The sequence below is a fragment of the Vanellus vanellus genome, assembly GCF_965231255.1.
Source record: "Vanellus vanellus genome assembly, chromosome: Z".
Lineage (NCBI taxonomy): Eukaryota > Metazoa > Chordata > Aves > Charadriiformes > Charadriidae > Vanellus > Vanellus vanellus.
Genome location: NC_138908.1, coordinates 13396246 through 13408608, shown reverse-complemented (window position 1 = coordinate 13408608; position 12363 = coordinate 13396246). Strand labels below are relative to the sequence as shown.

The following is a 12363-nucleotide window of genomic DNA, read 5'->3' as shown; positions in this document are numbered from 1 at the left end:
TTTATTTGATCCACGTGTAAGCTGCTGGCTGCAATGCATCTCGGCGCACAGTAATAAAAATATGAAGTAAACAGTAACAAAACAACCAGCTGAATCCAGTATAGACCAAAGCCAGCCGCAATCCAGCTAACTACTCCATTAATACATGTGCCTTATTGGAAACAATTTTTCTCTACACTTGACAATTGGAAACAGGCTGAAAACTTGTTGCAATAATAAATCACACCCAGAGTTATTATGACTTCAGTGGGATCAAAATGCCACATCACTCAGGGGGGTCTCAAAACTCAGAAGCTAAAACAGAACATGAGGAAAAAAATACAAAAAACCCCACAAAAAATAATGAAATAGATGGAGAAGCAGCACTTAGATACATAAACAGAATTGCAAATAAAAGGCAATCTTATTTACCACTCGACTAAATATAACCCATGACAATGTAGCATTTGAAAGTCCTGTAGTCCTGCCAAGATGCTAACACCCACAATGACTTTTACGGAAGTATAGAAATGTTAATGTTCGGCATCATTTTGGAAATGGGGTATGGGTTGGTCTTACTTTGATTTAATTTTCTTAGGAAGAACTTTTAGCCTTTGACTGTTGTAGATTTTGCAGAGGAAGTCCTTTACACCTGAAACCTATTGCCATGTAGACAGAAAGAAGGGTGTCACCTACAGCATATTAACCCAGAGCAGCTCCTTCCATGCCACAGCCCCCCCCCCCCCCCCCCCCAAAAAAAAAAAAACAACCCCAAACTGAAAGTGAAACCAAGTAGGAACTTAAACTGAAAATACTCTATGAGTGCAAAATCACAGTGTGAGGTCCAAACACTACTAAAATTCCATTTTGAGGCTTAAAGAAAGCAGAGTATGAGATATTTACCTGGTCTGGCTCCAGATCAAAATACGTACATGTGTTTTGTCCATCTTTGTTTTTTGAGAAGATGTATTCGACTCTTAGACATGTAGAGGCAGTGATTATCCACACAGCACATTAGCCTTTATAAACCAGCTTGTATAGGGCCCTCCAATATCAGATTAGTTAGCGTTTTACCAGATACTGTTACCATAATTTCTCTCTAGTGGGTATCTCTGTGCAGTTGCTCATTTAACCTGCTTCTAACATGGCCTATCCTTAATTTTTTTACAGTGTCTTTGGATTTGCTGAGGGATGGGAGGTTAAACAACTTCACTCAAGGCTGCAGTTCTCCAGATTGTTATTGTGAGCTTAGAGGGTTTTTTAAACTTTTCACTTAAACCTTACTCCCTAGGGAATAAACAGGTCACTGAGGAGAAGTGCATCATGTCTCCATTTTTAATGCACCTAAACGCAAAGCAATGCATATTGCTTCTGATAAATAAATAAATGCTGCTGATACTGATTTTGCCATATGCATAATTAGCCAGGTCAGCTATTCATTAATTTGTGAAGAATCAACTTGTGCCTACTAATCATTTCATCTGCCATGATAAAGTAGCTACCTCCAGGATGAGACCTGGCAGCATAAATATGCAATACTCCACAACTACAAGAAGGTTGCAAAGACTTGCTGAAGCCCGAAGGGAGGAAACATGTGCTTACCCAAGTCAGGATTTGGTTGGGATAACAGCCTCAGCAGGTTCATGTATTTGTTTTGTGCTTCATGATATAATTTAATTTTTTGAAGAAATAAAGAATAGCATCTATGATTCAGCAAACATTTAAGTGCTTTTTAATGTGTAGTAAATGTTTAAGCATAGATCTATATCTATTTGGAAAGCGTTTAAGTGCCACAGTTTGATTACTGTTCCCACTGATTTCAAAATTAATCACATGGTAAGTTTTTGCTAGATTGTGGCATTTAAAGGATCTTACTGTTCTAGCTTATTCATATTTAAGTGTCTGCCAGCCCTACCTTCCATATTTTCATCCTTATATTTGATGTTATTAGAATATGAGCCTTCCTAAAAGTAAGTCATATCAATGTTCTGTTCTGTGAACTAAAAGCTGTATGATGTGATCATCCCTCTGATTCCCGAACACCTCAGAAGTGTGGTAGCATTGCCTGTCCCCTCCACCAAGCAGCAACAATATCATAGCAGAACCCCATGCGTGCGCCCGTCTCTTGCTACCCAGTCCTCAGCTTATATTGATGGATCTACAAACAAGAGGATCCTAAATCTCAGCCTGCATTCACAGGCACCGGAGAGTTGGAGATTAAAGCACCGGAGAGTTGGAGATAGACATCTGGCAAAACCAGATTGCCAGTGAAAGAAACTGGGCTAAAAGGATGGCAAGAAGAGTAAAACATCATACCGAGTTACTCTAGCTTTTGTTGCACGGGGGACTAATAGAGGCTGATGACTACTGGGCTGGCCAACGAGCATGCCCACGGCACGTCCTCAGGTGGGTATGTAGCTGTATTTGGGCCCTGTTGTCTACAACCTTTGTCTTTTCTAAAGGCACTCAGAAAGGCTGTCCAACCCCGTGCGATTTTTAAAGTGTTCCCCTCAGGAACATCAGTTTTGTTGGTGGCTACTGCTGATTAATGCATATCAGCGTTCACATCTAACTTGACACCCATCACAATGGCAAGCATGAGCTTTTAAATTAGTTACAGCAGGGAAACAAATTGTCTTTCAACATGTAAATATAACCCTAGCGCTAAACATGGCTTTTCATAACTCTGTTTGCCGGAGGCTAATTTTATGATACATCAAGTGCCCTGAACTCCTGACACCAGGCTTTCCTCTTTAGATAAGCAGCATGCTTGTCTCAAGGACAATCCATTCATACATGCCGTATTGCATGGAAATATGTGAGGAGGAAAAATAAACAATGCCACTCCGCACTTCTTTAATCAGGTAGATGTGTTAGCAGAAAGCACATATCCTCTTGCAGTGTCTGGCTGTATTATGCTTCTTTGGAAACAAGCCATTACTTTGGCCTTGACATGATGCTAATATGTGTTAGTAGGAGGCAGCAGAGGAACTTTAGGAATTATTAGGCGCCACAATCAGCTAATATAAAGCAGAGGCTCATAAATGATGGAGTTTAAGCGCTTTTCTTAAGCAGATCCTGTTCTCTCCTGCAGAACAGCCTGTGCCGCTGAGGCAAACCGCAGCCCCTAAGCCATCTATTTTGGATCACCTGGAAGTGAGAGGCTGCAGCCAGGTCGCCAGTGAGAGGACGCGTGCTGTTGCTGGTCTAAGTGCTCAGGATGAGGACTATCCCTACGCAGTGCAGTGGCAGCGTAGAAGCTGGAGGGAGATAAAGGTTTCTGCAGTACGTAGTTAAAGATAAGTCGTGTTAACATGGAAGGGAGAGGGTGGAGGAGTGGTGGTATTGTAATAGATGGTTGTGAGATACCTTAAGGTGGGGTAGAAAATGCCACAGTCTGTTTTTTGTTGCAGCTCATTCTCTTGACTTGACAGCCCACGCTGAGGAGGCGCAGTTACTCCGTGCTTTTTCTACTGCCTCTCCTGCATGTGCGTACTCAAAAGGTTACTCTGGATTGCAAACGTAGCTATGATCAGGTGTTTTGCGCAGTGTTTTTGTTTTCTTCTCAAAAAAAGAACTTCTCTTAGATTTTCAGGAGACCATAGCCTGGAAAATGGCTGAGTGTTGAGCATTCTACAGAACAACCTCAGCCAAAGGGAGCTGTTGCTTGCCTGTCTTCCTTGCTAGTGAAGTGAAAGGGAATTTACGAGCGTGGGATTAAACACAAGATCTTGTGAGAATCTCAGATTTCTTTCAAGGAGAAAGTCCAGCTGACGAAACATCACAGGAGTACTTTAGGGCCTCTGTATCAGTAAAGTCATTGTGAAGGACATCAGGCTGTTTGACTAAGGTCTATACTCTGGAAACTTTTACTTTGGAAGTCACTTGTATTTTGCTGAAATAGGCTTTATGTAGATTTTAGAAAGGACTGATAATCAGCAGAAGGACAAAAAATAATTTTTGTTTCCCAATTTTTTGCTGACAAAAGGGACTAAGACTATTTTAAAAAATGCTTGGAGAAAGAAAGTGTGAGAAGTGAAGAGCCAGCAATTGTGATGGCCACTGATGATGTCAAACGTATATGAAGCCACATGAGTGACAAGCGAGCAAGCTAGTTATATCCCACTTAGTTTGTATGAAAACCAACAGCATCCTGGCTTGTATCAGGAGTAGTGTGGTGAACAGAGAAGTGATTGTCCCCTTGTACTGGGCACTGGTGAGGCTGCACCTCGAATACTGTGTTCAGTTTTGGGCCTCTCCCTACAAGAAAGACATAGAGGTATTGGAGTGTGTCCAGAGAAGGGCTACAAAGCTGGTGAGGGGTCTGGAGCACAAGTCTTGTGAGGAGCAGCTGAGGGAACTGGGGTTGTTCAGCCTGGAGAAGAGGAGGCTGAGGGGAGATCTTGTCACTCTCTACAGCTACCTGAAAGGAGGGTGTAGTGAGGTGGGTGTCGGTCTCTTCTCCCAAGTAACAAGTGATAGGACAAGAGGAAATGGCGTTAAGCTACTCCAGGGGAGGTTTAGAAAATTTCTTCTCCAAAAGGGTCGTCAAGCATTGGAACAGGCCACCCAGGGAAGTGGTGGAATCACCATCCCTGGAAGTATTTCAAAGACGTGGTGCTTAGGGACATGGTTTAGTGGTGGTTTTGGCAGTGTTGGGTTGATGGTAGGACTCGATGATCTTAAAAGTCCCTTCTAACTTAGACAATTCTATGATTTTACGATAAAAGGGTAAAACTGCATCCTTGTTGTCATTGCTTTTTAAGTCCATTGTTTTCCTACTTTAGAGCATGTCTGCTCTGGTTTTTAAAAGATCTGCTAAAATGGGTGATTTTGAACATGTGCTAAATTAACCTCAAATCAAGTTTTTGCTTCTCCGCCAAGATTAGATCAGACTCAGGGAGCACAAATGTAAGTGATGTTAATACTCCCACTGCCCCAAAGTCAAAAGAAGTCTGAAGATGAATGAGATTCTCCAGCCTGAAATTGGAGTCATCCAACAGGAGGTAAGAAGAGCTCATACAGAAGTTACAGAGTTCACGATTTCTCTCCTGTTCTGTTACTGCCCTTTTGCTTATTTTTTCTACAATACATTTTGAAGGATGAGTGAGTCTGGGTATTTATGTTTAATGGTAACAACTGTATATCCAGGTGTCTTGAAGTTATTAACAATGAATCACCCCAAATGATGCGCAGCAATAAAATATGACTGCCTAAAGTAGCCCGGCATTAACGAGGCAAATTTCATATCTGTGCAGCTGGGAGAGCTAAAGACTAATTGCATGAGCCACTTAATGCACGTGAAGTTTGTATATCGGACTATTGCTCCCAAGGACCAGGAAATGGGTCATGCTAGTTAGATCTCGGGATTAGTGTTTTCACCCATTAAGGTTACAAAAATTCATTCTTTAAATCCTGTTTTCAGGACTCACTGTCTTCCACTCAATCAATCTCGCACCGCTAATGTGATTCAAATGGTAATTTTTATCTCATGACTGCATCATTTAACTTTATTTAACTGTAACCAGCATTCAAAAAGTGCAGCTTAGTGACAAATTGGCTATCTACCTGTCTCGGCTTCCATATTTATGTCACACTGGGATTGGCAAAAATCTGGATATGGGAGAGCCACATGTGCACTCTTGGTGAGCTGCAGTGTGACTGTTCCTTCCCTCAAACGCTCCAGCTTTGACTTCAGTCTTCTGTCTCTGTGAGAGAAAGATTTCTAAACGACAAAATTTTTTAAGAGTTTGAACAATATAATTTTAGCAGTTCTTGAAATACAGAAATGAGAAAGGCATGCACGTCTTATCTTAAGGTGAGAAGTTAAAATGTAGGTTTCCGTATAGGTAAAGGACTTCAGTAACTTTCAATTTAATAATCCTAAAAAATTATTAAATGCAGCAAACTTGAACACAAGTCCAAGCCATCAAACACCCTGTCTTCATTTAATTTGGAAGAAAAAGAAGGCACGGGAAGGATACTGAAAACCTGAAGGCTTCATTTGGAGTTTTGACTCTCATGCATAAGTGATAATTTTGGCTATAATCATTATTCCCTTTTTCTTTCTGATTTTCAGAGGTGCTGAGTCCTCCTCACCCCCACTTTAAATAGTATTTGTGAGCAAAATCATGTCGTGTGTTGGAGACAGAGGTCTTGCACCTTACTCATCCTTCACTGCACAGCAGAAATCTTGGGCCTGATCCAAAGCTACCAGTGCGCAGTGAATTGAGCTCAGTCACTTTAAATGAATGTAGCTTTCAAGGAATTAGCTTTACAGGAGGAAACAAGAGCGGATCATTTCACATTTCTGGCTCATTTTTTTTAAAAAATGTGGGAGGCTTCCTCCGTTTCACACATTTGGCATATTGTCCAGTTACTCCTCCTTCCTGCAAGCAGAACCTGCAAGTGTAGACCGCAAGTCAGGGCAAGGAACATTTCTTCCTCTGCTCCAAACCTCTGCCAATCCCAACGAACGATTGATCAAAGCTGGGCTTTGAATTCAGATCACCTCTGCAGTTATGAAATGCTCAAAAGGTTTCCTTCTGCTTTACTGCAGAAGAAAAAGACGGCCAACTCCTTTGTTTGGGAGTAATTCATTTCCCCTTCCCAGTGACTAACCTGCATTTCACAGCATTGCTCCGGCCGGAGGTGTCACCCTCAATACACACAGCGTTCGGTGTTCGGACAGTATTCATTGGGCGTGTGGTCAACTGAACTCTGATTTTTTGACCTCTTTCAGGATCCAAGCTGTTTTTTTTTGTCTTCTCTAGGCAACTGCCATGTCCACTTCACCCAGATGCCTTATCACTATGCGACATGTTTCCAAGGAGTTCACTCAAAGCAGATACTTCGCAGAATAGTTATAAATTAAGCATTTTAATATCCTTCTCCTCACAGTAAGGTGAGTCTTACGGCTAATGCCTCATCATAAGGTCTACCTTATGCCTTGTGTTCTTCTTTTACACTTGCAGCAGAAGAATAGAAGTGTAGTGAAAGACTTTACAACCACTGCACTTTGGAAACATATCCCTCCAGCTGTGAAACAGCACAAACCAGCACTAAGAAGCATCAACTAATGTCGACAGGCAGAAAAAAACTAAAAAGGAATTTCAGTGTTCTGCCTGGCTGGAATTGCTCACAGGAATGCTGTGTGTTGTCTTCTAAGCTCACAAATGCAAGGAAAAATATCAACTCGTTTTGAAAGAAAAATAAGTTTTTTTCATCACAATGAAAAGCAGTGAAGGTTAAGACCAAGCAGGAAGACCAACAAGAGGATTAACTCTTGCCTGCGGCAAAAAAATACCATTTTATTGGAGGTATGACATCATCATACCTCCAGGCAGGTTGTTGCAGTGTCCCATCATGTGCTGGGAATAGTGACAGTCATTCCTCATGCACACACAGAGCACAGAAATAACAGTCCCTTTGGCTGACGATTTCGAAACTGAAATGCTTCTTTCCATGCTGTGTGCCAGTGAATTGGGGTTTGGAGTGACACACGCTGTCAAACCTGGTCTCCTAATGCCTCAGTGGCACCTTCCCAGAGGAGAAGCAGGCTAGGGAACTTTTAAACAAACTGGACATACATAAATCGGTGGGGCTTGTTGGGATGTACCCACCTGATCAGAGGGAGCCGGGAGATGGCACTGAGGCCATTCTGAATTATCTTTTTTTTCATGGTGATAGGGAGAGGCTTCTGAAGACTGAAAGAAAGCAAATGCCACTCCCATCTTCAGCAAGAGCAAGAAGAATGAGCTGGGGAACTACAAGCTGGTCAGCCTCACCTCGCTCCCTGAGAAACTGATGCAACTTATGCTGTAAACCATTTCCAGAGACACAAAGGGTGGGAAGGAGATCGTGAGTAGATAGCATGGATTTATGAAAGGGTAATTATGCTTAACCAACCTGATAGCCTTCTACAATGAGGTAACTAACTCAGTGAGCCAGGAGAGAGGTGTGGATGTTGTTTACCTCAACATTAGCAAGGTGTTTGATGCGGTGTCCCATAAAATCCTCATAAATAAGCTGACAAAGTACGGTTTAGGTATGCAGCGAGGTGGACTGAAAACTGGCTTGGGGCTCACCATGTGGTCAGTGGCCCAAAGTCCAGCTGGAGGCCAGTCAGTAGTGGTGTACCCCAGGGGTGGACACACGTGCCAATACCGTTTAACCTTTCCACTAATGAGCTGGATGATGGGTCCGAGTGCACCCTCAACAAGTTTGCAGATGATACAAAGCCAGGATGAGTGGCTGATGACCAGATGGGCATGCTGCTGTTCAGGGGGACCTCAACAGGCTGAAGAAGTGGGCAGACAGGAATCTCATGAAGTTCCACAAAGGTAAATGCACAGTCCTGCCCCTGGGGAGGAACACCGCAGGCACCCATACACACTGGGGGTTGAGAGGCTGGAAAGCAACTCTGCTGGAAGAACCTGGGGGTCCTTCCTGGTGGACACCAAGCTGACCATGAGCCAACAATGTGTGGCAAAAAAGGCCAACAGTATGCTGGGGTGCATTAGCATTGCCAGCAGGCTGTAGGAGGTGATCCTTACCCCTAGTCAGCCCTGGTGAGACACATGAACAGAAAAAGTTTTAAATTTCTCCGCCCCATAGAAGGTGCCACTTAATTAACATCCTCTCAGTTTGAAGTCATAGCACAAAATGTGTAAAAGATTGCCTGGGTAGAGAGACCTGTGTTACTGAATTAGTGTCTTGATATACACACACGAGCTTTGGTGAAAAAATGACAAGTGTTTGGTACTTAAACTTGTATTAAAAAAAAAAAAAGAAAAAAGAGACTTTAGGAGCTAGATATGGATACCGTTTACTCAGCTCACTACTGGGAATGAGTTATTAATCCCCTGGAGGGAGATTAAAGGCCCGCTGCGTCACTGACCATTCAGCATCCATACAGTTCTTTTCAGTCACGGGTACTACGACCATGATGCAGGACCGTACGTATGAACTGTTAAAACAAGGAATGATTAGCAAGATTCTCAGACAAAACCAGGTAATCTGGAGATCCTTCAACAGAACAAGGATAAGAACAGCATGCTGGAGAGAGTGCTTTTAGGACAGGCATCTCCGAGGGAACACAACAAAATCCTGTGAAGTTTGCCATGCTATCTTACAGAATAACTACCAAGGAATAAAACCATCCCCTGCCCTTAGTAAAAGCAAATTTAAAGCGGTCTGTTTATTCAGTCTGCAGCTTTTTTCCATTGTTCATTAAAACCTGTTATTGTAGCACAAGTGGAATTCAGGAGGCAATCTCTCTGGGTGATGGTATGATTGGTGAGAATATTAGACTTCAACTTTATCTCAGCAAATAATGGGCTCTCTCTGGAATAGCTGAAACTTTGACAGGAAGGAAGAGACATTAGTGGGAATTTCCCCTAGATAACAGTCCTAGGTTTATAGAAATCCTGTTCCATTATCTCTAAATATTATACAGATGTAAATATACAGAGCAACTGCATTTACTGTGCTGAATTTGGAAACACAGTGCTCTCTGCAAGAATCTTCAATATTTTTGTTTTACGTAACTTTTAATACTCAAAATGACAATCATAGAATTTGACAAACTTAGAGACAAAAATACAGAACTTCTGCTTTAACGGACTCAGTGCATTTTCAATTCTTTGTCTACTCCAGTTCTATAAAGTGAAGCATATAGGCTACTTCTTTTTTCAGAAAACTTTTCTAAGAGAGCAGAACGCCTGTAAGTCCAGACCTCACTGTTTTTTATTATTTTTTGAAAAAGGCTAGATTACTGTCTGGCTAAGATTGCTATCTACAGTCAACTGTGCTTTTTTCTCTTTGATCAGGACTAGCTTACGACGTACCAGGTGGAGAAAATTAACAACAGGTACATGTAGAATGTGAGGGAAATATATACATGGAATTTTTGTTTTATGTAAATATTTTCTGAAATTCCAGTATCATAAAGCACATTGTTATTTCTGCATCAGTCCCGTTTTTGTTCTATATTGAATTTCTTTCTATGTATTTTTTTCAAAGTAGAGGTTGCATATGACACTGCAGCTTGAAACCTGAGGAAAAAAAACACTGCAGAAAATACAAATAATTTTCCGTTCTTTCCTTTATTGGTGAATACTACAAAAGTAAAATGCTCTGTACAAAGTCAGTATTAGCTATGTTTCACTACTTTTTATCACAGCTCTCTCCTTATAATTACATTTAAAAAAATATAAAATAAAGAATTTAATCCATTTGCCTTTGGGAAATGAAAATTTGCTCATAGATCCAAAGTACATTTGCTTTCATTATAAGACTTTATACTATGAAGCAATTCTGACTTACAAGGGTGGCTGCAATCCTTAGATTTTTTTCTTACTTTTTAAAAATTGCCATTTAAATAGGGACGGTGTGGTGATATTACCATTTATCTTATTATTATACTTCATTTAAGATAATGCATAGGAGGGCCTGTCAGGTAGTCCTTATCAGGGAAAAGTCCTATTCTGTTTGGCAGGGATAGGACTACAAGACAATTAGAGATTCATTGTGTAAAGCAAACTGAAGTTTCACATTTGAGATGCAATCCAGCAATGTGCCTCAATAAAATGTTCAGATGATTTTACATTCATTGTGCACCATTTCCTTTTTATTTCTACAAGTGTCTAAAATTCAGCAGTTTATTTCTAAAATTTTTAAATGTTACAAAAGGAGGGTTACTATTAAAACCCGTGACTTCTAAAAACCTGGAAAAATACTTTTAAGAATATCTGTCGCTGTAGCGGTGAGCAAATGAGCTCAGAGTCCAGCTTTCCATGCCGCCTGTGCACATCTCTCATTGTCGGTCCATTGGGGCAGGAAGGAAGTGCCTGAGTTCAGTTCTTGGTGTTCTGTAAAGCTTCTATGAGAGCTTTGTTGTATTCCGTGACCAGCTTTCTCACATTCTTCATTATTGGCTGGTAGTCACTCTCCTGACTTTTGGTTGCTATGACTGATTAAAAGAATGAAGGAAACAAACTGCCAGTATAAATATTAGCATAATTAGAGAGCATAAGGGAACCATAATACAGTAAGTTTCCTTCTGTGAAAACTCAAGGATTGCAAATAATGGAAAAAACTCAAATTGGGTCTAAAAGATTTACACCAATTTACTAGCTGCCATCTCATGCCAAGCATAGTAAAAAAAAAAGATTACATGCCTGAGTCAGTTTTGTTTTCACATATATAGGTAATAGGTCCCTCGTGGAAGACTCTGCCTATTGTTAAGTTGAAACAAAACCATTTCAAGACAGTTAGCTAGTTACAGCCATACAGCTTGGCACTTTAGAACCCTGGCCACAAAAGTTCCAGTCCAAAAAAGCAGGACCTTTCTTTCCACTAGTCCAAGCAGGCATAAAACTTGGATACTTAATGCACTGTAGCAACTTTTTCTCTTGGTTTGTTTTAGAGTTTTTTCTGTTAGAAAAAACAGGATCTAAGATTCTTGCCTTAATAAAATATTCCTGTAGAGCCTTCTTCATAGAGGAAGTGGCCCAACTTACATTATGTTGTCCAAGACTTTTTTCAGATTTTTTCTAAGAATTGAGAGCAGATACAAGAAATGGGATATTTAGTATATGAAAAAGATAACGCCATATGCAGATCTTACTTTTTTTTTTTTTTCCCCTGATGGCTAGGCTATTACAGAGTTGCCTGAAATATATTCCTGTGCCATTTTCTGAGTCATGTAGCAATGTCCATTGTGCAACACACAACACTGGATGATACAGTATAGTTTTGCTGTTACTTTTACCAATTACATTTGTACTATAATCATGTTACAGTGATTCAATGCATCTTTGAGATTCCAGACTGTTTGTTTCCTCAATCACTTTAAAGATGTGAACTTATTGCAGTGAATTCAAAGTCCCTAGAAAAAAAAATAAAAGTACAACTATGCCCTACGCAGATCTCTACAATAACTATGGAGAATAGTACAAGACAGAAAAAACATCAATTCTAATAAAAAAAACTTCAGTGTTTTTGCTAATTTCAAAAACTACCTTATGAAAGTCACTTGCAGCAAATAATATTTTGCAGATGTTTTGGAAGGTCTTATATGATTAGTGGAATGCAACTCTTTAATTAGCATCACATAATGGGAGGGCTATAATGCCGTTCCCCCGTCCCAGCCCATTTCGCATGTTCTTGTCATATCGTATTTACCTATCACATTTATCTGATTTTTTTCCCCTCTAATATGCAATTCCTCTTTTATTTGATAAGAAATACATTGAATACATAAAATTTGTAGTTTACTTTTTCATCATTGATATTTATCATGTTTTAAAACTGCAAAATACCATGCAAAGTCACCATGCTGTAGAGATTTTCAAACAATGCTGCACTTGCTGGATAATTTGT

The 12363-nt window shown here is 40.4% G+C and overlaps 1 protein-coding gene across 1 annotated transcript in view; it reads right to left on the bottom strand.

The window, feature by feature from the left end:
- Positions 1-10094: 10094 nt before the first annotated feature.
- The window catches only part of IFT74 (intraflagellar transport 74), a 39314-nt gene continuing 37045 nt past the window's right edge, over positions 10095-12363 (bottom strand). The window contains exon 20 of the mRNA XM_082497569.1: positions 10095-10951. Coding sequence (XP_082353695.1) covers positions 10836-10951 — 116 coding nt within the window. The 3' untranslated portion in view covers positions 10095-10835. The remainder of the gene's footprint in view (positions 10952-12363) is intronic.